This window comes from Lipophrys pholis, assembly GCF_963383615.2.
Source record: "Lipophrys pholis genome assembly, chromosome: 14".
Lineage (NCBI taxonomy): Eukaryota > Metazoa > Chordata > Actinopteri > Blenniiformes > Blenniidae > Lipophrys > Lipophrys pholis.
This window is the reverse complement of record NC_137633.1, coordinates 18056108-18082224: the sequence shown is the minus strand read 5'-3', so window position 1 is coordinate 18082224 and position 26117 is coordinate 18056108. Positions and strand designations below refer to the sequence as shown.

The window sequence follows — 26117 nt, the reverse complement described above, 5'->3', positions numbered from 1 at the left end:
ACTTAAAAAAAATTTTAACACCCATTTAAGAAACATTAAAGGGAGGGTTGGTGATGGTGACGTGGGGTCATGGGAGGCAAAGACTCACCTGCCATCATGGAAAGGATAAAATAGATACTAAACAACTAAAACAGTCAGAGAATTAATCAGCAAATGGACAAATGGACAGAGAGGCTTTATTTCTTCAAAAACAAAACCAGCCCAAGTGGCAGGGGAGAGAACTGTGTTGTTTCCATTGGAAATAGAAAAGCAAATAGAAAATGGATAAATCATTTAGATATGAGCAGACGTCACCAGCATATATTTGAAAAAGAAGACATGTTTTAGGATTTTCTGTGAAACCACTCTGACATCAGAACTAAGAAAATGTAGGTAAAATCAGTTTCCACTGAAGTACTTATGATCTTATTGTGGCAGTGCGGTACGGTGTTTTTAATTAAACGGGTTGCAGACAACACCACCTGGGGAATTTCGCCCCAGGAGTTAATTAAAGGACTTGCAGATTCGCTCACAAATCAGGGCTGGAGACGTGATTTCCCACACTACGAACTTTTTTTTAAATGATCAATTAAAAGGGGTACTGTAATCATTAAAACCAGGGCAACCATTAAAAAAGATACAGTGGCTTTGCTATTACTGGGGAGGAACAAAATGAAATAACTGTACAGGAAGCAGAGAGTTGGTCTTACTGAGGCAGCCAGCAGAAAATAGAGCTCAACCTCAAACACCACGTGACACACCAAACCAAGGACACCAAACCAAGGACACCAAACGTGAGCGGCACTGCACAGGAAAGGGAAACACAGCCACCAGGGGCTCTGACTGCCACGCACCGAGGGCCCACAGCTCCTGCCAGGCACAAAACAAAAACAGTAAATACACTATGAATACACAGGTATGACTATAGAAATGATTTCATTTAGCCAAACAGAGTCCAAACGTTAGTCTGGCCACAGCTGGTTGATTTCTGAAGCTGCGCCTGCATGTTGTCCCTCTAGTCTACACATTGCGCTTCAAAAGCCATCGACTGGTTGGAATGGATCTTATCCCCAAAACAATAGACACATCAACAATAATACAAAAAAAAAAAATAGAAAATAGAGGGGGTGTTTATCTCCTCACAAAACTTAAGATATGGCATTCTTCAGCCTACCATTACAACTGTCAGGGAATTGCAGGTGGACTCAAACACAGACTCGCCAGGTGGTACAAAAATGGAGTTTATTTCCAAAATAAAAGTCCAGAGAAATCAAAAACAAAACGGGTAAAGGCCGATTCATACTCCATAAGAACAAGAAGAAAGTTCAGCAGTGTGGAGTCCTGCAAAACAAAATGACGTCATATGCTGGCCGAAGAAATTTGGTTCGGCTGTGCCAACCGTCCTGGCCGAACTATGTGGTTGGTGCACTGCCGAAACTTCAGCACTGCCGTGTGCTGCGCATGTCTGTTCCAGCTCGCCAATTACTATCAGTCATATTTTAATCCTATATAGCATGGAACCTCGCTACTGTATGAGGCCCGAGGCTCGTTAAAATGTCGGATGGCAGGCTTAGTGATGAAAAGCTGGACAAAAACTCTTTTACTACTGAAACACTTCAGCGAAATGTACTTCTGAAAGCACTGGAGGTGAGAAATAAACTGTGCAGTTGAAAAGTTAAAACGCCACTTCACAGACGTGTGGCTGCAGTAAGGGGGCGTGGCCTGCGAGTTTGACAGCTTCCTATCCAGTATGAACAGTCCTGCCGGAAAAACATTTTTTTCGGCACCTGGCTGGCATCACTGCCGAACTTTTTTCTTGGTTCAAAAAGGGAGTGTGCAGGGGCCTTATCACAAGGGCGCCGGGGCGTGGACGAGACAGGTTGACACAGACAACAGAGAACGGGAGGCTTAAATACACTGGGAAGGGGCGGACACAGGTGGAACTCAATGATGGGTCAACACGGAGGGAGAAGGCCATAGGTTAATTGGAAACATGAGGTGAGACACACAGGGGCAGACAGAGACCTGACAACAACAGAAAACGTCTGGCCCAGATACATGAGGAGAGGAACTGTTATAGCTTCAAAAAACTAACTCTGGAAGGAAGCCCACGCACACGCTGGAGAACATGTTAACTCCACACAGCTGGTAGTCTAGCAAAAATGAATGAATGGATGAATTAATTAATTAATTAGTTAATTAATTGATTAATTAATAAATTAATGAATTAATGCTGGGTCTTTTTAACTGACTACCAACATTGTTACAGATTTATTACTTGCCAATCCTGTCAATACTGAAAATACATGAACTAATTTCTTCAAATAATAAATTATGTTTGTCACTCAAAATTATTTAGAGCTTCAAGTGCAATGAAACTTCAAGCGCTATGAGCTGTTGTGCTGCACCCTAATAGGAAATCACTGCACCAGCTCCACCAAAGTACATAGTGATTTTCACCAAAGGCCTCGTCAGTGCATCACTGCAGGAACCAACCTTTTGACAAAATAGACTAGAATAGAACACTATATTTGTCATTATATGAGTAATATAATGAAATTACAGGTGCTGTTCCCTTTTGAGTCAATAAAGTGTGCAAAAGTGCACTTAAAATCGATAGTACGTGTTACAATATAAAAGCACTCATGACATAAATATGAAGAAGAAGTTCAAAAGTGTTCTAATGGTAAGTGATTAAAATGGTAAGGCACGGAGTTGCCTTCTTCTTGCCTCACAGCAAGAAGGTCATGGGTTCAAATACAGGGCCTTTCTGTGTGGAGTTTGCATGTTCTCCCCGTGTGTGTGTGGGTTTCCTCCAGGTACTCCAGTTCCCCCCCACAGTCCCAAAAAACATGTACCGAGGGTCCCTGAGCAAGACTCTCCAGGACACACTTGTTAAAGAGATTATTAATCTCAATGTGGTTCTCCTGGCTAAATAAAAGCTAGATGAGCAGGATTGCAGTCAGATTGATGTGAAGTGGGGAATGGTCCACTGTGGTCCTGAAGACGTCAACAATGACCTTTGCTTTTTTTGGTGTTCAGCAGCAGGTTGTTGGCTCAGAACCACATGGACAGATGTTCTACCTCCTCTCTGTAGGCAGTCTCGTCTCCTCCCGTGATGAGTCACACCGGGGTGGTCTCGTCCGCAAACAGTCATGTGTACAGGCATACAGGAGAGGGCGATTTGTGAATGAGCGCACCACGATAACACAGTTCTTTGAGGGCCTCTGATGCTGCTGGTCACGTGATCAGTCGTACAGCCCCCCGGTCGCCCGGACTGTTGTTGGCCCATTAGATAGTCAGTGACGACCAGGGAAGCATCCACCTGCATACCTTCCAGTTTGGCCTTCGGCAGTCTGGGCTTCATGGTATTGAAAGCACAGGAGAGGTCAAAGAACATGATGACTTGTATCACTGATTAATTAAATAAATTTGTTTCCCTCTTTTGTTGGATTGTATCATTGGATACAATACAGCGTTATTGGAAAGTATTTTGAGTCACATCATTCAGAAACATTTCATTTAATCCAGTCATATTTGTAACCCATTTGTCACACAATGGAAATGTGGCAGAAACATTCAATCGGCACTATAAAGTGATGGTGGATCAGACTCTTCGGAGTAGTTCTCATGTCTTGTGTGACCTGTTGTGAAAGCACTTTGCTGGTTTAATGTCAGTTTGATGAGTCAGTCATGGTCAGAAGTCTGGCAAGAAGCAGAAACCAGATGGACGTGTCTGTTTTTAGATTTTATTGTGATTACACATCCAAGTGCATCACATTGTTCTGCGGTCAAACTGACATATCTAACATTTTTGAATAGATGCCAGTTATCAAAGAATTGTGGAGGGAAATCATCATCATGCAGAAACACATAATGTGGATTTCAATAACATTGTGCAACAGAAATGTCAAATTTGGCGAAAGCAAATTTATGATTTTTCCAAGGATTTCTTTATAAAAACAAATCTTGTTCTACTGGTTGAATTTCAGGTTTGCTGACTCATCCCTCAAACTATTCCTGACTCATGGCTACGGTATACATATGTATAAGATTTTGCACAGTGTTAAACTATGCTTGTAGCTTGGGTTCACGTCAGGTGGCACTTTTGAACAAATCCATGCAGAAAACCAGTCCTGTTCTACGTGACGTTCCAATCATATTAATCCACTTTGACAAACTGCACCCCAGTTGATCTTCTCAGGTCAGTCAGACAAAAGATTATGACTGTAACAAAGAGGTATTTGATTCACGTTGTTTGAGGACACACCTAACACCAAGGCCACTGGACTTAAAGGGGTCATATTATCCAGCTTTTCAACACTTTCACATGGGTCCTGTTGGTCCAAAAATGTTGTTTTCAAAGTTTATTGCCCCAAATCCAGCTTTTCTTTGATTTTCAGCCATTTGAATATTCAATCATGTGAGTTGCATTCAGAATCTGTTTGAGCTGGACTGTCTCCGCAAACACGTGTCCATCTTGGGAGGAGGAGGAAGTACTTTCTCTGGTGGCGTCATGTGCCAGAGCAGAGCTGCAGAGAATTGTGGGAGGGTCAGAGGGAGGGCCTACCTTGATTGTGATTGGGTAAACCCCTGATGACACTGTAAAGGGTTTGATTTCTGATTTACTCATTAGAACACACACGTTTTTAAAATTTAAACAAGCCAGGGAGAGAGATGACAGACTTTCTTCACTTCTGGGGCATCGTTCCAGGTATGGGGACAATTATTACTGTTGGAAAACCATTAGAAAGTGAATTTTGCATCATATGACCCCTATAAAGAGAGTCTGCTCATTCACTGGTGAAATCAAGCGGTTTGATACTGCAGCAGTCATTTTGAATGAAGGCCTGTAGGATGACCACGTGTTCGCGAGGTGGAAAGTAAAACAATAGGTAACAGGTGTGTGTGTGTGTGTGTGTGTGTGTGTGTGTGTGTGTGTGTGTGTGTGTGTGTGTGTGATGATGTTCACTCTGTACCTGCGCCTACAGCCATGGCCACACCAGTTACTGAAACACACAACATGAAAACATTCATTAGAACTTTTCCAAAAACATTAATGAATTTATTTGAATGGGACAGTGGACATTAATGAAGAGACACGCAAGGGGGGGGGGGGGGGGGGGGGGGCATGCACATGTATGGAGAGAATCTCACAATGCACTTCAAGTATCATTGTGAATCATGAATTTATGTCCTCTTTTTCTGGGGGAAAGTTGGAATGAACTGGAAAGCAACAACCTGATTTTTTCCCAGTAAGTGATTTCACCCCGAAATGTCAAAATTGTGAAAAGTCAAAAAGGAGCTGATCACTGAACCTACCAAACAGAAAAAGATTAAAGGATTGGTGATTGGTTTATCAAGTAAAAACCATTACTTAAAACCAGATAGTTTGCTGAAACAAGGATGTACTCACCAGGAACCATGTCTCTCTGAGTCACTCAGCAAATGGAAACGCCGGTAGGATTTATTTCTCCACAAACGAAACTAGTCCAAGGGGCGGGGGAGAGAACTGTACAACTGTACAACTGTACAGTACTCTAATTCTGGTAAAACGAAACTTAAACTCCAAGCTGTTCTCAGTCTGAACACAAGGGGGCGACAGAGCTGCCGCGCACAACACACGCTCAACGTGAGATTTAAAGGAGACATATCATGCTTTTAAATCCTTCCTTTTTACATATAAATCATACAGTTGTGGTCTATATAAAGCGGAACTGCAATGCTTGGGTCTGAATTCCTCATTATTAGAGCTCCACAGGCCCCTTTTCTACCCCTTTTCTGATGTGCTTCTGAAAGCAACTCGTTTTGGGGCGGTCTCTTCAAATGCAAATGAGACACTTCATACCCCGCCTCCTCTCCAGGTTGCAGAGGTGACACTCGGTTCAACTCCACCCTGTTCGGCCATCTTTGTAGTTTGATAGAACAGATACAATTATCTAGCGGCGCAGAAACTTTATATTCACACATTATTTACAAAATGTCAACAACGGAAGATTTGTCCATCCAGCCATACATGTTGGAGCCAGAGTCGGACCCGGCGGAGCGAGATGAAAATGACGATGATGCACCTGCAGAACAACGTCTTCATATGGATGTAACGCAATGGTGTGTTACTATATTTACACTAACTTCTCCATCCATGCCCACTACTACAATACTGCCTGTATTACAACGACTATTTAACACAGAAGTTACATTATAATCTAAAACGAGCACACAGCGCTAACATATGAAGACGGTGCAACTGCTAATGCTAACAAAACAATGACAGGGACGTCTTATCATCACACTTTTTAGCGTTATATACAGCTTACCGAAGTGCTCTGTTCGTCGTCTCCATAGATAGAAGGAACTGACCGCTCAATCAGACCAAGTCTTTCGGCAAATCCTTCTTTATACTGGCGGAGGTTGCTGAAGCAGTCGTCCTTAAAGTGATTCGCGCACACAAAAATGACCTTACCCACAGATGTGGGTACATTTCTGTGAAAAATAAAACTCAACCAGGCACTTCGAAAAGGTTCTGATGCTGGGAGACGGTGTAACGAAGCTTGTGGGTTACTACATCCAACAACCGAACATTTCGACTTATCCTCTCGTAACTTCGGTTGGACTACAAAATCGCAGCGAGAAACAAAAATGGCGGATTGCTTGAAGTGTCGATGTCCTAATTTGGCAGTTCTGCTGCGAATACTGTGACGTCATTGTTCAAAAAACGTAATAGAGAATAGAAAAATTGAAACCGATCGCAAAATATGACCAAAACAGAATATAAAGATATCAACGGAGCACCTGAAGAGACTACTTTGAACTTTTCTGTCCTTCTAAACACTCTAAATATACAACAAAATGCATTTAAGGGCTAAAAAAGTGAATTTAGCATGATATGTCCCCTTTAAGATATTTATTGTCGTTTTTTATATGCAGATAAAAAGACATTTACACAATGAAAAGCTTACTTTGCTGGTGCCCCTTGATTAACACATTAAAAAAAGAAACAGTATGTACAGACACGTTTTTAAAAAAAGGATAAGGCACATTATAAAATAAGACAGCAGCAGCAAGAGGTAATCACTCAATATTGCAAATTATACTTTTAAAACCCTCCGTCTGCACAATTAGTGGTTAAAGTAGCATAGAAATTCCATTTAATTCCAATTATGCATCTAACAATTTAAGTGATGTTTAACCACAATGGTGGAGACAATTGAGACTTTACTTTTGGTCAAATCAGAGCAAACTTATGCAATGATAAATATTTGAAGGATTGTTTTTCTTGATAATGACAATTGTGTGGCTCTCTCCTCCTTATAATCAGGAGTCAGTGCCGCTGTGAGTGTGGAAGGAGGAAGGAGTGACAGTTTATCCACCGCAGTTGCACAGGCCTGTAGAAACTAGGATTAAGCAGCATTTGTGCTATTTAAGTAGGTCAACCACAGAATACCTTTAAATAAATTTTGGTACTTATAATTGAAACTTGGAAAATCTCTCTGCGAGTGCTTTTTTCATACTGCGAGTCAAAAATCTTCTCAAATTTCTCTAATTTAGATTTTTGGAACGAAAGAGTGGCCACAACACAAGCATCAGGAACGACAGTGTTAAACTCCTCAGTGTCCTCTCACACTTCTGCTCCAAATTAGCCTCGAGTTTCTTGGATTAACTTAATTTCCAGCGAGTGCACTAAATCACCAGATTGATGCTCTGATAAAATTTTAAAAAACAAAATAAGACATCTAAGGAGAGAAATACTGCGGCCTGTCTATTGGTCTTTGATGGAAATAACCGATCATATAGTAATACTATATAGGAGTTTGTAACCTCTGAAATATTTCCCATTTTGTACTTTGACTTAAGTACTTTTAAGTGAGTGAACATTGGACATTGTATTAGAGTACTTCATTTTTTTGAGTACTCCTTCCAAAAGCCAGTGTTACACATTTTGTATAATTGATACCAGCTCGCAAAATAAATTTTAAAAATAACCAAAGTCACACATCCCAAAGTGCTTTACAATGTTACCAGACACACAAAAACCATAAAAGAAGGGTTAATTGAGTCAAGTGACTTGTTTTATTTGACGTAATCATCTCTGCATCTGCTTCAAATACAAGAATGTGACACTGATGCACCAGTTAACGCTGTAATAATAATAATAATAATAATAACAATAAGCGTCAACAGGGATTCTATTTTTTGCAGACTTCCAATGCTCGTTCATCTCCGCTTGTGTATACGTCTACATCCTCTTCATATTCAGCCGGATCATCATCACTGTCGTCGTCGCAGTGGTCTTCTCTGCTTCTTTTGGGGCGAGCCAGGCGTGCCAGCTGCGCCCCTGTGGCTGCAGCAGCAGAGCCGGCAGCAGCTCCAACGGCGCCCACAGCCGCCGCCGCGTTCAGCGTCAGACCAGCCGCACCTATAAGCCCAAAGCCTCGGTTAGGAAGTGATCTAAAGTCTGATTTAAAAGAAGCGTGTGTGTCGGCAGTAAGTTTGTTCCACAGGTGAGGGAGGAGGAGTGGAGGAACGAAATGATGCTTCCTCTTGTTTCTTCCGACTGAAACGCTTATTGAACCTCTTCCTGAGGACTTCAGGGGTCTGGATTGTTCTCATACACTACAAGGAAATGTGAGATGCATCTGGTGCTATTTTAGTGTCTATAATGAAACCAATACTACCACTCATTACGTTCAAGCACATCAACTTGTAAATGAGTTGAATCAGGCAAAGCAACAGCAGCAGTTTTACTTCGGATTGTGGTGCAGCAAACGTTTGCAATGAAATCAGAGTACCTGCTGATTGCAGAACAGCCACCAGGCTTCCTGCTGCCACTCCTCCTCCGTTGGCAATCGCTGCAGAGGACATCATGCCCGCAGCCAAGGAGCTGGCTGCTATTCCCCCCGAGGTGAAACCAATGGCTGCCAGTGCCACAGGAGCGAGGGCCACGGCCCCCACAGCACCCACTGCATGGACAAAAACTCTTCAGTTTATTAGTGGACAGTTTACACTAATGGTTTTGATGCTTCAGTGCTATAAAAGATTCAGTCAGCAATAAGGCTCTTGCACACACTGATATAACTTTAAATTTGCAATACGTTTTGGAGGCCGAGCTTGGACAGTCCACTTCTACACACATGAAAATACAGCCACTGATTGTTCCTTAGGAAAAGGGGATTTCTCATGCAGGTTCACAAATTCACAAGCATTTTTCCTCATGAGACTTTTCCCTCTGCCCATGTTACTCAAACACAGCTGTATAATGCTGGGTACTATTGTATTAATGTAGACTTGCCAGAGATTTAAAATTCAAATAACCTTGGAAAAAGTTCTTTAAAAAAAAAAGAAGCAAATAATTATTCCGGTAAAACACACACACCTACTCCTCCGACGATGGCAGCAACTTTCCCTGAAACAGAAAACACATTCAAACATGTCACACTCAACCAAAGAAGTTTGCAGAACTTTGGACACTCATTGGCCGTTTTCCAATTCTTAGAGCGCCAGTGTGCACTCGCCTACGTCATGAGTAACTACTTGCAAGGCATCCACGGAAGTGCGGAAATGCAAATTTACGAGGACGCATCGGCGTTAAAGGGGACATATCATGCTAAATCCACTTTTTTAGCCCTTAAATGCATTTTGTTGTATATTTAGAGTGTTTAGAAGGACAGAAAAGTTCAAAGTAGTCTCTTCAGGTGCTCCGTTGATATCTTTATATTCTGTTTTGGTCATATTTTGCGATCGGTTTCAATTTTTCTATTCTCTATTACGTTTTTTGAACTATTACGTCACAGTATTCTCAGCGGAACTGCCAAATTAGGACATCGACACTTCGAGCAATCCGCCATTTTTGTTTCTCGCTGCGATTTTGTAGTCCAACCGAAGTTACGAGAGGATAAGTGGAAATGTTCGGTTGTTGGATGTAGTAACCCACAAGCTTCGTTACACCGTCTCCCAGCATCAGAACCTTTTCCAAGTGCCTGGTTGAGTTTTATTTTTCACAGAAATGTACCCACATCTGTGGGTAAGGTCATTTTTGTGTGCGCGAATCACTTTAAGGATGACTGCTTCAGCAACCTCCGCCAGTATAAAGAAGGATTTGCCGAAAGACTTGGTCTGATTGAGCGGTCAGTTCCTTCTATCTATGGAGACGACGAACAGAGCACTTCGGTAAGCTGTATATAACGCTAAAAAGTGTGATGATAAGACGTCCCTGTCATTGTTTTGTTAGCATTAGCAGTTGCACCGTCTTCATATGTTAGCGCTGTGTGCTCGTTTTAGATTATAATGTAACTTCTGTGTTAAATAGTCGTTGTAATACAGGCAGTATTGTAGTAGTGGGCATGGATGGAGAAGTTAGTGTAAATATAGTAACACACCATTGCGTTACATCCATATGAAGACGTTGTTCTGCAGGTGCATCATCGTCATTTTCATCTCGCTCCGCCGGGTCCGACTCTGGCTCCAACATGTATGGCTGGATGGACAAATCTTCCGTTGTTGACATTTTGTAAATAATGTGTGAATATAAAGTTTCTGCGCCGCTACATAATTGTATCTGTTCTATCAAACTACAAAGATGGCCGAACAGGGTGGCGTTGAACCGAGTGTCACCTCTGCAACCTGGAGAGGAGGAGGGGTATGAAGTGTGTCATTTGCATTTGAAGAGACCGCCCCAAAACGAGTTGCTCTCAGAAGCACATCAGAAAAGGGGTTGAAAAGGGGCCTGTGGAGCTCTAATAATGAGGAATTCAGACCCAAGCATTGCAGTTCCGCTTTATATAGACCACAACTGTATGATTTATATGTAAAAAGGAAGGATTTAAAAGCATGATATGTCTCCTTTAAAGGAGAATTGGAACACGAGTACTTGATGACGCGGTGGCTGTCATGGCTGGATGATGGACCCTGAAACTGAGGAGGAGGAACCCGTTGCCTCTCTGGTTCAGCAGGAAGTTGATTTGTACTTGATATTTTATATGATGATCTAAATTTTAGAACATTATTGTACTCGGTGAGAAACGGCCTAAGAATTGGAACATAACTTGAAGAGTTCTATACAAGCATTAATATGTATATATAATTGTGTTTTGTTTGTGGAAAAATAATAAAAAAAATTTAATCAAAAAAAAAATAAAAAAAAATGCATTTCCCCTCCATTTTCTCACTAACAGTGGTCCAGATCATTGGAAACCCATTACCAAACTCGTCATTGCAATCAGGTGTGCTGAAGTAACGAAAGACCAAAAGCATGTAGGACAGGCGCTGATTAAATAACAACAGTTGGATTACAACCATAACCACCACACTCTGAACTGTTGCGACACACCAGTGAGCGACTGCAGCAACGCCATCCGCTGTTAGAACTAAAGTGCTTGTTTACGTTGCATATTACGGTAAAGCAGTCAGAAACCTAAACGTCAAATCAGTCCAAATATGAGAGAAATACTTACAGGTCATTGCAGCTCCTGAAGCGAGGACTCTGCGCTCAGCTGAAGTCCCGCAGCAAACAAATAAAACAACGTGCCTCCCCTCCGACTCCGCCCGAGTATTTATAGATATTACCGCTGGAGGGCGACAGACAGGCTCCACCCGGCAGTTCCTTCAAACCGCCTGATTTCAGGGAATCGAAAGTGTTGTTGTTTTTTTAAATCTATTTAAGAAATCAGTCTTGCACAATCGTAGAGGTCAACAGTCGTACAAGAGGTACGAATGATAATATAAAAACAGGAATGTGTTTCAGTGATGAGAAGAATGAAGTGTATTTTCCTATATAACATGTGTTTGATATGTTATAGTCTTGTGTCCTTCTGGTGTGTGATCATACAATATGCAGTGCTTCAAATTCAGGCTGAAACTTAATGTTCCACCCCGTTATTATGAGGGGCCTCCGAGCAAAGATCGATGCTTTGTGCTTATTCTGGTCGTCGCCGTTTCCTTCTCTTATCATTTGTTATGCACCGAATATGTAAGTCACATGTTCAGCCCTTTCTTAAACAGTATATAAGCCATCCTGGACTTTCACACTGGGAGAGGCATATCCCAAGCCGGCTTCTCCAGCAGACATTGACCACCAGTCTGTGGTTTTTCTGACGCTGTTCAATATTAAACATGTTTATCCAAACAAAGAAGCATCGTGGAAGCCGTTCTTTTCCGAGCTCTCCATCGTCAGCCATTTTCCCAACAAGAATAAAGACAGTTCTTTATGAAACACATACAAATGTTGCTTACATTTTAGAAATCCTGTTTTTGTGTGTAAAACATTTTGCTAAAATCACAATGATATTAATTGACATGGCATGTAAAAAAATCTTAATTATAAAAACCATACAAAATATTTTCATATTTAAAAACAGGATCTGTTTAGATAACCAGTAATTTAAGTCATCCCAAAATGCTTTCGAGTACATACGTTCATAGAATATATGGTCTGTAGTTTCGATATGTTTATCACAAAAGGAGCAGTTATTGTTCTCAAATCCAGACGGATATATTCCATTAAGAACCTTCAAATGATTGTCTTGACTTTGGGTGGAACCGGAAATTTGAAAAACTTAGATTTGAGAAACATTTTTTTTTACAATTGAAGTTCTAGATAATGAAACTGGAAAAAGATTTCTCTTGTTAAATATAGTTTGAAAAGAAAAAATGCTGAGTTGAGAGGCACCTAAGCTGGAGGTTTTCTGGACTCCATGGGGCGAGAAGTTGGCTGTCCTACAACCGGGCCCGGCCGAGCCTTCGCTTTTCCTGGTCTGGGGGAAGAGACCAGGAAGACCACACCCAGTGGACAAACCACACACACACACACACACACACACACACACACACACACACACACACACACACACACACACACACACACACACACACACACACACACACACACACACACACACACACACACACACACACACACACACACACACACACACACACACACACACACACACACACTTCCACTCCTCATGAAATGTGTTGCTGAAGTTGCTTATTTTCTCTCATCATTTGCTCAAACTCTCACAATCATGTTCCTCTTTTGTTCTTGCCTCAGAACAAAAGAGCTGCTCAGGCTGGTTAATCTAGTAACAGTTGAAAAGTATTTGGATCAGTGTGATAACTGCAATTAATATATGTAGCACGAACAAGGGTATTGTATGTTATCCCCAATTGTCCATAGGTGTGTGTATGTGAGTGTGTGTGTTTGTCCATGTGATGGAGGGATTCTTCCAGGGTATATCCTGTCCTCGCCCGTAGTAAATGGGGATTGACTCCAGCGCCTGGCGACCCTCCACAGGATGCAGCCGTAGAAAAGATGGTTGAAAGGACGTTATTTACATTCAGGCAGCTTCATGGTCACTTAAAACCCTTCCAGTCAATTTCGAAATAACATCAAACATCAGGGAGAAATAGAATTTCAGAAACTGTGAGTATGGACACATAAAAAGTTATTCAGGGTTTATTTAAAAAAAATAAAAAAGTAAAGCCAGGTTCAAATTTCTTCAGTCATATTTTAAAAATATTAATTACTTCATCATAATGAATCAATGCAAGAATCTGTCAGTTTGTCATGTGAGACGAGTGTTTTTGCTTTTAATTTGTGATCCCAGAACAAAGAATGCAGCGTTGTTGTTTTTTTTTTTTACTCCGTCAGTGCAGCCGGTCACATGGTGGAGGTCCGCGCATGCGCGCCTCTCTTTGATGGCTGCCGGAGAGAAGATGCCCACCGTGTAGCACCGAGACGAGCCCCAGCCCGCTGCCTGTCTGCGTGTCCCGCACAACGAGCCGGATGTCGGTGGCCAATGCGAAACACACCGTGCTGGACCCGGTAAGAGGCGCGTGGTGGACGTTGTCACCGTCCCCAACACCCCCTGCCCCCCCTCCGTCTATCCTCTAATCCCAAACCCTGGTCCTGCAGTCAGTGTGTGCACGTGACTACACCGTCATGTAAAGTAATTACACACACGAAAGAACGAGTGTGTGTGCAACCATCTGATCCCTTCTGCGCTCCACAGGTGGTCCCGTACACCGGGCCCATACCGGGAGGCCTGCACCCGGGGGAGATCATCATCATCCAGGGCACCGTGCCTGCGGACGCAGACAGGTAGGACACACACACACACACACACACACACACACACACACACACACACACACACACACACACACACACACGCCCCGACAATTATATATCACATAATAAAGTAATACCTTATAAACAAAGTGATCAATAAATATATTGCAAAATAACCATCATCCTCTCCACCAGGGGGGTCAAACACATTTCAGTTCAGAAGCCTCATGCAGGTGTCTTGCTCAGGGGCTCAAGGTGGTGGCCTTTCCATTGCGGGGATCAAACCTGCAAATTCCCATGTCCACCTCTCTCGCCACTCGGCCACCACTGCCCTAAACCGATGCTCATGGCTGCTCCGTCAGCCACTGGCGGCAAGTTGAGGTTCAGTCTTTAGCTCAAGGACACTTCGACATGTGTACATAGCGGAGACTGGAATTTGAACCTACGACCCTCCGATTAAAGGACGACCACAGTAAAATGGACAAAAAACACCTCCCATCGCTGGTGCATTATGGGTGTTTTTACAAACTCACCCTGACAGCATGGCTCTGAGGGTAATGCTCGTTTATCTTTCGTGACATCACTGATCTCTCAGCTCGGCGCTCAGTGTTGGGTTCATTACTCTCAAGGGGGGAAAAAAGAAATGAAATCTGTTTTCTGTGAAATGTTTACACATTCACACCTAACAACTCATTCCGGGTGGCATGTCTTTGGACTGTGGGAGGAAACTGTAGCAAAGAACATGCAAACTCCACAGAGAAAAGGCACAGCCTGGATTTAAACCCCAGACCTTATCGCTGTGAGGGGAGAGTGCTAACCACCACTTCACCGTGCCACGTCAAAACAAATAATAGTAAAGTTTGTGCAAAATAATGTTTAAAAAAAAAAAAGAGCTAACAAAAAAAAAAAAGTCATATATGTCGCTATGCATGCACTTGTTCATTATTGCGTTGATGGGCTTCGCCATGGCGTCAAGGTGAGAACTAACCTGGTTTGAAGACTTCCTGTGCAGGGTTTGCTGTGGACTCAATCTATTTTCCTTTTAAAACATTGTGGACAAATCCTCGTTGAGCCAACTACAATATGTGACATTGGAGATGTAATGTAAATCAACAACTTTCCAGTGTTGTCGCCGGTGCAACCCCGAGTGGACAAATTCAGAACTGCACGTAATTTGATTGTAAAATTGTAATTAATGCCTTTAATGCCATTTAGCCCCATCAGGACGGGTCACGTCCTCCCCTGTGTCCTCCAGGTTTCAGATCGACCTGTCGAGCGGCTGCAGCACCAAGCCGCGCTCCGACGTCGCCCTCCACTTCAGCCCCCGCTTCAACGGCCCGCCCTGCGTGGTGTGTAACTCCCTGCTGCGGGAGGCGTGGGGCGAGGAGGAGACGCTCGCCCTGCTGCCCTACAAACGCGGGGCGCCCTTCGAGACCATCGTCCTGGTGCACAAGGCCGCGTTCAAGGTCGGTGACCCGGAGAGTCCCTCGTCTACGCCACTCCGCTAACACGACGCTGCATGTCTTCACCTGCAGGTGGCAGTCAATGGAACTCACCTGCTGGAGTACAAGCACAGACTCCCCCTGAACAGGGTCGACACCTTTTCTATATCCGGGAATGTCAGGGTACACGCTGTCGGCTACATCCCAAATTCAGTAAGTCCATTCGCACCCATCGCTCTCCTGTTTTAAAAATTCCCAAACATGAATCTCATTCCTAACAGGTTTTTGTTATTCCTTCTCAGGCAATATATTCAGAATCAGGTGACCTGGTAAGTTTTACATTGTCAAGACGCTCTTCCGCAATGCGTCATCAGCATGATATTAAATCAGTCTGGAGGTTTTGCACGGTGCAGAAAGCAGGATTATTGGTGGTTGCAGAGCCTCCCTTATAAAGGCAGCATACTGAAAGGCCTGAGCCCCGGACAGCACATCACCATCAAAGGACAGGTCAGCATGTATCCACACAGGTAAAGTCCTCGCGGTTCCGCCTCCGACCGAAACACAAGCAGGACGTCTCCCCCCAAAGAGATTCGCCCTTCATTCTCATATCTTCTCAGTTTCACGGTGAACCTGCGCAACAGCGGGACGGAGAACATCGCCCTCCACCTCAACCCCCGCATGAAGTCCAGCCTGTTCATCAGGAACTCGTACCTGAGCGACTCCTGGGGTCAGGAGGAGCGGGAGCTGCCCTTCTTCCCCTTCTCCTCCGGGGAGTACTTTGAGGTGCTCAGGTCTCAGTGTTCTCTGCTACTCTTCAGAAATCAGTTGTTTACATTTTTTTTAATCGATGTTTTCATTGACAGTTTTGCTATTAGCTCGGTGGACATTGTTCGGAAACCTTTAGAACTGTGTTTTCTTCTGAACTAGCAATTTAAGCAAATACTAGAATATAGGAAAACACAGTTGGGAGGTGGTATTTTTCTAGTATTTATTATCGGTGCAGAAAAAGTGTTTGTCCTCTTTGCTTCAGCAGGAGCGTCGATTCCCAGTTCACATGATGGATGCATTTAGTTTCAGAATATCAGAAACTGCACCAAAGAAAACCCTCCACCTCATATTTGGTTTACTTTCGTCACGTATTATAGGAAGTATTTAAGGGGGAAAAATGTCCATGAAGAGACTTTTCTTCAACTGGAGCTGGTGAAATTCTTGTTTATGGTCGGTTTTAGGAGAGATTTGATTCCACAACAGGCATGTAGAGGTTTATCTCCATTTGCTTCAGAGTTTTGAAGTTTGTTTCTCTGAAAAGGTAAAGTAAGTCCTCTGTTATGCACATCAGCACCAGCAACTCCGAAGTCCGTCACAGTTGCAAGCAAACAAAAACCTACTGGACTCTTTCTGCTTGTTTGGTGCACATCAGGGCACGGATGTGCCTTGCTCGAGGACACCGACTCATGTAGAGGATGAGATGAGGGATTGAACCTCCAACCCAACATTTATTTTCAGTTGAATTTTGATTCGGAAGTAAAAACTGAGCAGAAGGTATTAATTCAGTGATCTCAGTGATATTGTAAATCATTTATCAAAAAATGTAATTCCTCCAAATTTAGCTGAACTCTTAATACAGCACGTAGTTTGTTTTCGCTCACTTGGCTGAATGTCATGAATTGTTTATGTGCTTTACTCTCCCGGCCAAAACAACATAAAATAACTGGCTCCGTCTGCCTGACTTGACAATCTGAGGTGGTGCAGATGTTCTTATCTCTGGTGTGTGTTTGTCCCTACCTCCTCAGATCCTCGTCCTCTGTCAGCCCCACCAGTTCAAGCTGGCGGTGAACGGCTCCCACCTGTTCGAGTTCCGACATCGAGTGCAGGACCTGAGCAGCATCGACCAGCTGGAGATCATGGGGGACCTGGAGCTCAGCGACGTCAAACTGTGGTGACTCTGCAGACCGCCGCGGCGATCCTGGAGGCGGAGGTCAGACGGGGGGCTTTGAGTGTGACGGCTCCGGTTCGTCTTTAAAGCTGGTCTGGAGGACCCCAACCCTGGAACGAGTGGCCAAGCTTTTCCGCGCCTGACGAGAGGACTGATGCATGGGAGCGAATATGACTGTTTACAGCTGCAAGTTCAAGTGTCTCTGGATCATTTCTCCTTCTGTCTTTAGTGCATCTCTGCTGTGATTCGGCCTGTATGAGTAAAACTGGTTGTAAATGTCAATAAGCACCTAGTTACTGGCTTTACCTGCAAAACATTCAGCGAACGAGGCGGCAAAGACGGTTTCCTGTACAGCTAATTGGGGAGAAGAAAAAAAATTAAAAATCTCCTTTTTGATACGCGGTTTGCCAAACATGTTCATTTGTATTTTTACTTTAACGGCCACTCTCGGTCAATGAGTGTCAGGGTTCATGTCCTACATACGTGTGACTTTGATATTTTATCATGTAAAGTTGCAGAACTCAAGCACAGAACAGGGTCAGAAACTTCTCAAAAAACCTGCAGGCTCCATGTGATCAATACTAAATCCTCCATGTGACCACCTCTCGTCTCCCTGCTCTCCCACTCAGTGGTCAATACCTAAAAGAGGCTGTTTATTCCTTTAGTTGTAGGAAAAAGTATTCATGTATCATACCTTATTTATTAACAAATAAATGTGGGACTATTATTAATCTTTGCTCCGCGTGTTTGTGGTTTGTTATAAGTGTAGTTACAGGATCTGGTTAAATCTGCTACAGCATGCGCCTTCAAACATGCTATTTTATTATCATTGGTAATATGGTTCTTATTAAATACTAATAAATTACTCCAAGCTGTAAGTACAGTTAAGTTTCTTTACAGATGCTTTGTCATTGAAATTTCATCCCGTTTACAGGCCGCATGGTGGCCGCAGTGGAAGATTTGGAGGGTCTGTCTGTGTAGAGTTTGAAGGTTCTGTCCAAAAATGAGATCGATTGATTTAATTGACTACTTTTGTCCCGTCATTGACTTTAAGAAAAAATTCAATGTATAGCAATTTTTGTCTGCGAAGCAGCTTACATTTATGATTTCTGTGAAACTACAATAAAGGAAACATATGGTCGGTGCTCAGAAACCTTACCACAAAACAATATTAATGCAATGTAATTGCTACATAAGAGAAAAAAAATGTGATTTTGGAGTATAATTCGCTTTATGGGCACTGAACAGCTATAACCGGTTTAAGATCACACGCATGTTTTCAGAGTGCGAGTACCTGGAGAAACAAGGTCCGAACCACGACTCCACCATGCGGCTTTGTAAAAAAAATTACAAATTTTACTTTTTCGCACACGAGCCAAAACATGCTAGAACAACCAATGAAGGAATAAGTTTGGAGCCTATACTGTGAATATATATATAAATAGAGCTTCAATTAATAGAAAGAAAATGTTTTTATTTGCAGCTTTTGTCCAGTTTTCTTATCTAAAATAGGTGTAGATCTCTTTGTTTACATTGTTTGTTTTCACTGCAGTACTCACAGTCAACCACAAAGTGGCAGCAGAGACTCGTGTGTAACTGACACGTCCGTGTTATTTTCTTCTCCTTCAAATGATAATGGCTCAATCTTGCATCGCTGAAGGAGTGTCTGCTGCACCTCTGCTCCAGGCCTTCCTGGAAACTTCGGTCAGGACGACTGGGAGGAAACATCCGTCAATGTTCCACGGTGAAGCTTCGATCTGACCACGGGCGTCGGTCACAAGATGAACATTAAAGGAAACGTCGCCGTCACGTGACTCTCACAATAGCAAGTTATTCCTTTGGGATTAAAACAATCGCATCTGATAAAAAGTCGGTGTTTTATTAATATCCACAGGAAATATAATAATTTGTAAGAGTTGTATTAACCATGGTACGACACAACAGTCTCGTATGGTTGGTTTTTTTTGTGTGTGTTTTGTTTTTTAACATAGAAATAGCAAGACGATATGCAACATGAAGACACCAACCATTGCACTGCTGAGAATGTCCAAGAAAAAAAAAAACAAAGGCAAAAGACACGGTCCAATCAGCAACAGGCAAGAAGGCTTCAGTTCGTTTTACAAAAAAAAAGAAAAGAAAAGAAAGTCTGTCAGACTTGTGATCCGCTGACTGAAGGAAACTCCACCTTCTGACCTCGAAATGTCACAGTCTGTCGAAACGCCTTCGTTTTTTTTTTTTTTCTTCTTTTTTTTTTTGCTTGAAATGGCTTCGAGACAAACATCACTTAGAACGGTAACACACCCGTGAGTCGTCACGCCACAAGCGTTCTGTTTCAGCAGGCAGGTTTGGCAAGACGTTGGCTGAGGACGAGCGGTTTCACCTCGGTTCAGTTCGATTCCACGGAGCAGCTCAGTCGAACCTGCAGCCTGTAACTGAAGGGCAAAGTCAGCTGATCCAGAGCGGGATCGGGCGTGGTGTGGAGGGGGAGACGGCGCCGGGCAGGGCAGGGCAGGGCAGGGCAGGGGCGGACACCGTGCGGTCAGACGGAGCTGAGCTTCACCAGCCCTCTGACCGAGTCCTCGTGTAGCGAGTCCTGGCTGGCGGGGTTGTAGAAGCCGGCCTGCATGGTGTGGCTGTGGCCCAGCGGGCTGCCGCAGTGGAGCATGCCGGGCGGCGACGGCACCTCCTCCGGCGTGAGGAAGTGGTGGTGGGCCAGCGGCTCCTGTAGGGGGTGGCTGTGGTTGTGGTTGTGGGCGTGGCCATGTCCGTGCATCGGCAGCATGTCCGTGACCTCGTGGCAGCTGAGGCTGGGGGTGGACGTCGGAGGGGTGGGCTGGCCCAGGGGGAGCGAGGTGCACGGACCCACCAGCGTGAGGGCGGTGCGTCCAGGCAGAACCCCTCCGTTCTCCGGGGACGCCGTTAGGATGACGGGCTCGCTGCTCTGCTGCTGGAGGAGAGGCGTGGCGGCGGCCTGTAAAACGAATTTAGTGCTCTGAATGCACTGGTCTTGGTCACACTGAGAATAGGAGGGGGGTGAAGGTCAAAGAAGGCAACAGTTGAAAATTTGGCGGGAAGAAGAAGGAACAAAGCAAATGAATGAAGATGACAGAAGGGATTGTGATTGGATGATGGGGGAGAAAAAGAAAGAGAGAAAGATGTTAGTGTGCTTGTTAGAGTTCAGAGCCGCACAGAGAACCCACACCCGCCCTGCATCCCGCCAAAACCCAGGCTGGAGTCGATGGACAGAGCCCGAAACTCCACGCAATTAAGTCACGGCCTCGTGGCCTATTGATTGCCATCGCCCGCCGTTAGAATGGAAATCACACGTCTGAAAGTGGAGCAGAGTAACTGGGTTAGGACACGGCCAGCCACCGATACCAGACGTCAGCTCGAGGGAGGCTCGCCGTCACCACCAAACCGCAACCGTGTAGTAGAGATCAGCCACAGATCAAAGATCAATGGCTGACGGGAATTATAAAGCCATCCCACATACAGAAACCTGAAGGTTTGACTCAAACGTCTCACCTTTCTGTCTCAATCTCACTGACCTAAAAAGAGCAGATTGCACACGTTACTGAAGTCCAGCTGCCTTCGACAGCCGGACAGAGGTACGGTTACGGTACGGTTACAAGTCTTATCAGTCTTTCAAGCAGCTGCAAGTATCAACTGTTCCTCACTTATCACCTTTACAAGCCTGGCCTCGCTCCAGAAGCCTCATCAGCAGCACTGACACAGTCCCGCGCTTCACGCATTCCCGTCCACTCGGGCTTTAACGACGGTCATAACTAGAGCGACTCAGCAGACGGACACTCGCGATAATCCAGGGAACGACGTGAAGCAGATCTCGCCGTGAGGTGGACCTCAGACAAGCCGGGTTCTGGTCGGCAATAACAACAACGATCTTTCTTCAGTATTCATGTTTTATACTTTATGTTTAGTCGCTTAACTGTGCGCAAAGGTCAAAGTGATCCGCCGATAGTGGAAGGACGATAAAACTGTTTTATCTTATCTACAATAAGATTTTAAGTGAAAATGGAAAACTTTTGTAGTGTTTTGGTTGTCCGTTCACATGACAATGCTGCTTTATAAGCAAAAGTAGGAATCAATCCATATTCCTGCATATAACGAACGTCCGTAAGCTTCAATGCGCACGGGGGGGCGGAGCTTCATTGGCTTACTGTAATCTGATTGGCCCCATTTGGTCCTCCACGTCATTCTTGATTTCTCACTAATGTCAGTCATCATGTGACGTTTCTAATCATCATTGTTTTATAAAGACAGGACGAGACTTTTGTCCTAGATTTCCCCTTGAAGGATTTATTTAGGTTTTTTTCACGGTGAAAGTGAAACGAATGTTACATCATTGTCGTGGTTTTGCGCCACTGAAGCTGCTGAATCAAAGTAGAACATTTAGTCTTTAGGTTGAAGTTCGAGGAATTTATATGACCTTGAACCAAAATGAACGCCGACACCGTTTTTGTTTAATAATGAGACAAGACTTAAGACGAGGTGATTAAATCCAGCTGCAGGTTGGGGGATTACTGCAGTCTGTGTTATTACAAAACTGTCTGATGTACATGACTGAGAGCGAGAGGGAAAAAAAAAACTTGGTTCATGCAGCCTGAGCGAGAAAACGATCAATATTTCATTAAAAGATCCTTAATGTAGTGACTAAACAAGGTGTGCTGAGGTTCATCCGTTCCAGCACAGCAAAGAAAAAGAAAAGCGTGAGCCGTGCGTCCGGGGTTAACGTGAAGCCATCGGTCATATCGCCGGGTGAAGTCGGAGCTGGTGGAGAGACTAAAAATAGTCGGTGTGGGCCGCCAGTCCCTCGTCTCTCACTGTGCAGTCATCGACGAGGGAACGCTGGTTAATCGAGGAAGGAAGCGAGGAGGCAGCACAGAAATATTTACAAGGACAAATGTCTGCGGTGCATCTTGACGTGGAAACGTCAGCTTAACCGTTTCATCTTCACTCGCAGTGCTGGAAGGAAGGAGCGTGGTGGTACTGATCTGAATGCTATTAGAGAATTCTGGATCCTTTAACCTCCCATGCTGAGTCGGGACTCAAACCAGGGAATTTACCGCTGTGAGGTCACAGTGTATTACATCTATTAATACAATTAAGTAGTATTTTATGGCGCTTGCTCGTACTTAATCCATGTAATCTATGATGCTACTTTTGTAATCTGGAGTCTCTTACGGACCACGTGAATACATTTCTTTTATTTTTTACTCGTGTTATTTACGGTGAAAGATGCCGGAGACGATGCTTCTCATATGGTCGCCGGAGCAATCGATTCATCTGTCATGAAGGTTTAACCTGGAAGGCGTCACGTTATTGATCACGCGGCATCAAGGTGGTGCGTGACATCATATCACACACTGTTGCCATGGGAACAGCTCGTCAAAGGCTTTACACACACACACTGAATGGAGCTGCATCGCAGACAAAAGCCCGTCACAAAGAGACGGGGCTTCACCGCCCACGTGCAAACGTCATCACGTATTTGTCAACACGGCGCTTAAAGTGACAAACATGTTGTATTTGGTAAGACTCGTCTCCACATTGCTTCCCAGAAGAGACAACTAAATATCGTCATGCTGCCAATTTCCATTGTTTTGGAAAAGACTGATATTTAAACACGGCTAAAAATACATTAGATTTAATATTTCGTGGTCGGGGACTCGGTTTGTGTGTGTAAAATATTCATGTTCTCAGTAATAACAAAAATACAGCACCGTGCGAATGTGTGAGGTATGTTTGGTTCCAGATTTACTCTGCAGCAGATTAATATGATGATGATGTAATGATGATGTGTTCAGTGAAGTTCAGATCTCAGCTTTACAGAGTCTGATTGAAATGACATTACTTCAGTTTTAACTGTGATTAACTGCAATTGATTCAATTGACCTCTATACAACATCTTCATTCAAAGCACATTTAAACGCAAAGAAATATTAAAAAATTACAGATTAATATATGCAGAATTTTTTTTTTTGTTACTTTTAACTTCAAAAGTAGCTAAAACAAACTTTAGGATTACAGTAACATTAGTATTTGTAATTTCTTAATTGCAGCCTGGATTAAAAATCAAAGTAAAAAGTAATTATTACTTCTTAATTTTATCCTCAATAGCAGCCATCAGCCTCAAATATGTATATTGCTTTTTGAAGGTAACTAAATGCAGATATAAAGCAGAGAGTTTATCAGTAAAAACAATCAACTTATTGGCCTGAGAAGCAGATCAAAAGGTTAAATATGATTTAAATTTGTGGAGGAACTCAGGTCTTATTTAAGATTTTAGTATAATGTGAAGTTCATTGTTCTTAGCGCGACTGAATTACAGTCTATTTGTATTTCATCACTTCCATCTCAGCTCACTAAAATGTTTGAGACTCAAACTAATGACACACGTGTACAATAGCGTGTTGATAAACCCTCAGCAGTCAGCAGGACAGGACTCTTGCCGGGGATCCCGGGCACCGCAGCAAACACGTAAGAGTTATTTGTGAACGGCGCTAACGTGTGAGAATGTCGCTCTGGCTTTCAGCCCGACACAAACTAGTCCGTTCAGGACCTTCAGACGGACGACGCTCACGTCTGACATGTCAATGAGGACGAGCGCGACGAAGTCGAGTCCGGGTGAGAACAAGGGGGCGACTGTGGCGCGGTGGGAGATGTTTAGAGGCTGCGTGTGAGGTGAGCAGCTGAAGGCTGGTTGCTTCGTTTCAGAGGACGACTGAAGTTCGTCCGGCGTCTTCGTCATGACAGAAGCTCCTCTCTCGTCTTAACACTGAGAAATTGTGTTTATTGGCTGAGACTAAATGTGATTCATTGTACATCATATTACTTGATTTGCTGCATAGGTACACAGCAGTGATGATCATTGAGGCAAAACACACAAAGAGGATTAATTTCTGACGTGGCGATGAGCAAACTACTGATGACTGAAATCAGACGAGAGGTAAATCACCCGACAAAGGCACAAACATCGCTGAGCGTGGAAAATTATTAAATGAAGTTTCCGAGCTGGAGGGCTGCTTATATCCACTTTAAATTACGTGATTGAAACACAAAGAAAAGAAACTACCCTCACTAGAGGAAATGTCAGTTTTAAAATGCGTGAGAAGACCCACCGACACAAATACTTCATCATCCACTTTATAAACGTTTTTGTTTTGATATTCATCATCTTGGTGTGTTCTACAATTACTATTACTACCATTGTCACTATGTTAATATTGATACACAAAGCAAGCAGCAGCTTGTGTATATGTGACCTATAATAACGATCCAGCTTCCAACTTGATGGGATGTTTTTAAATGGTTTTATAATCAGCCACAAATCTGGTCAGTGACTCTTACTGAAACACCACCTAGTGGACAAATCAAGAACAGCAGCTCCTTGGATTAAAACTAAAGTGCTGTTAATCAGTATTAATTAATTATTCGACATTGTAAAATTAATTTGGCAGAACGAAACGTCCTGCGCGTTCCTTTTTGGTGCAGGACAACATGAGGTGATACATGAAAAACAGACAATCCTGAGAAATGTCACTGGCTTCAAGAAAAGCTGGATTGACATTTTCTGAGCTGAATATGTGCAGCCGAGGGGGAGGCAGAACCAGTGAATATTGAGGCTGTCTGGTGTTCATTTGTCGGGTTTTTTTGGTCAGGCAATCTAGGACAGACCTTAAATCAACATCTAATGTTTACTGGTCTGGATGATGAATAACCAGAGAAAATATAATAAGAGGCAAAAGGTCTGAAGATTCAATTCATCGAGTTGACGTCATCCACGTCGGTTCTTGCAAGTTGAGTTTTCTGCTGTTGCTGAGAACAACAGCTGGACAAACAGTGTGCTGGACGTTCTGCTGTGAGAGATGCTTTGTCTCGGCGTGTCATGCTGACAAGAGCCCGGCTCCGCTGGAGTTACAGTGCAGCCGGAGTGACACTTAGTCAGAACACGTTCCAGTCAAACCCACACGAGCCACCGAGTTCAGATAAAACTTGTAAGAATGACAAGAGATCCAACTCTATTTTTACCAGCATGTATTGTTTCTCTTCTTCTTTACCTTCTGCAATGATTCCTTCTTTTAATAGTTCACTCATGAGAGAGAAATCTCAGGCACCGTCATCTTAGTGACTCGGACTGCTGCAGATGGTGATCATTTACTTCAGAAGTGCATTAAGAAAACTAGAGACCCCTCATTTCCCATCAACTTTTCCAAGTGCGCTTTTAGATGGAGAGCCGGCGGCGACGGGCGGCACGCCTCTGACTCCTCAACAAAGTAATTAGTTTCTTTTACTGTGCTCTGCGGTGTGGTTAGCTACTCGCTCGGCGCGACGACAGGAGCAGCTACTAGCAGGATGGCGACAGACTACCAACAGACCTTTTCACTAAGAGCTGCAGGAGATTGCTTTCCGACGGCTCCGGGAACAGATAAACTCTCGTCCTAAAGTGTCATTGAAGCGACCTGCGTATCGGTGGTAAACGAACACTGTGGTCACTCAGGGAAACACACGTCTGCATTCTTGTTTCTGCTCTGAAGGAAAAGACTGAGACTCCAGTCAGCGTCTTACCATGTGGCTCTGCTGGGACTGGGTGGCCCCGTACATCGTGATGCCGTTGGTCGGTGGTGCCAGCTGTGGCGTGTCTGCTTGGATAAAGCCCCGTCTGTCGATAAGA

General features: G+C 43.6%; 3 protein-coding genes across 8 annotated transcripts in view; 1 reads left to right on the top strand and 2 right to left on the bottom strand.

The window, feature by feature from the left end:
- Positions 1-8026: 8026 nt before the first annotated feature.
- On the bottom strand, positions 8027-11519 carry LOC308120289 (uncharacterized protein). Its single transcript, XM_080480804.1, has 4 exons — positions 11430-11519; positions 9353-9382; positions 8769-8939; positions 8027-8395 (listed from the first exon to the last, which is right to left on the bottom strand). Exons 1-4 carry the CDS (start codon positions 11434-11436, stop codon positions 8166-8168), a joined length of 438 nt encoding a protein of 145 aa, XP_080336930.1. The 5' UTR covers positions 11437-11519; the 3' UTR covers positions 8027-8165.
- A 2108-nt stretch (positions 11520-13627) lies between these two features.
- On the top strand, positions 13628-18162 carry LOC308119750 (galectin-8-like). Of its 3 annotated transcripts, none has more exons than XM_080479916.1 (8): positions 13628-13801; positions 13989-14077; positions 15303-15513; positions 15583-15702; positions 15792-15818; positions 15928-16016; positions 16107-16272; positions 17283-18162. In XM_080479916.1, exons 1-8 carry the CDS (start codon positions 13763-13765, stop codon positions 17430-17432), a joined length of 891 nt encoding a protein of 296 aa, XP_080336042.1. In that variant the 5' UTR covers positions 13628-13762; the 3' UTR covers positions 17433-18162. The 3 variants fall into 3 exon arrangements, with proteins under 3 accessions (XP_080336042.1, XP_080336041.1, XP_080336040.1); XM_080479915.1 differs by having other exon boundaries at positions 13660-13801; positions 15272-15513; XM_080479914.1 differs by having other exon boundaries at positions 13660-13801; positions 15263-15513.
- Positions 18163-18880: 718 nt separating this feature from the next.
- Positions 18881-26117, bottom strand: part of zdhhc14 (zDHHC palmitoyltransferase 14) — a 54605-nt gene continuing 47368 nt past the window's right edge. For 2 of the 4 annotated variants that reach the window (XM_080479926.1, XM_080479927.1), the window contains exons 9-10: positions 26012-26117; positions 18887-20441 (exon numbers count right to left, since the gene is read on the bottom strand). In XM_080479926.1, the coding sequence (XP_080336052.1) occupies positions 19965-20441; positions 26012-26117 (583 nt within the window). In that variant the 3' untranslated portion in view covers positions 18887-19964. Of the gene's footprint in view, positions 20442-26011 lie in introns of all 4 variants that reach the window. The other 2 variants (XM_080479928.1, XM_080479929.1) reach the window with 2 other exon arrangements.

Bases quoted from the DNA above. Each gene is read 5' to 3' on its own strand.
- LOC308120289 (XM_080480804.1), bottom strand. The intron at 8,940-9,352 runs GTGTGTGTGTTT...TTGTCCATGCAG, and splicing joins TGCCATCGTCGGAGGAGTAG to TGGGTGCTGTGGGGGCCGTG. The intron at 8,396-8,768 runs GTACTCTGATTT...TTGGGCTTATAG, and splicing joins GGCTGTTCTGCAATCAGCAG to GTGCGGCTGGTCTGACGCTG.
- LOC308119750 (XM_080479914.1), top strand. From the start codon at position 13,776: ATGCGAAACACACCGTGCTGGACCCG. The intron at 15,703-15,791 runs GTAAGTCCATTC...ATTCCTTCTCAG, and splicing joins TCGGCTACATCCCAAATTCA to GCAATATATTCAGAATCAGG. The intron at 15,819-15,927 runs GTAAGTTTTACA...TGGTGGTTGCAG, and splicing joins ATTCAGAATCAGGTGACCTG to AGCCTCCCTTATAAAGGCAG.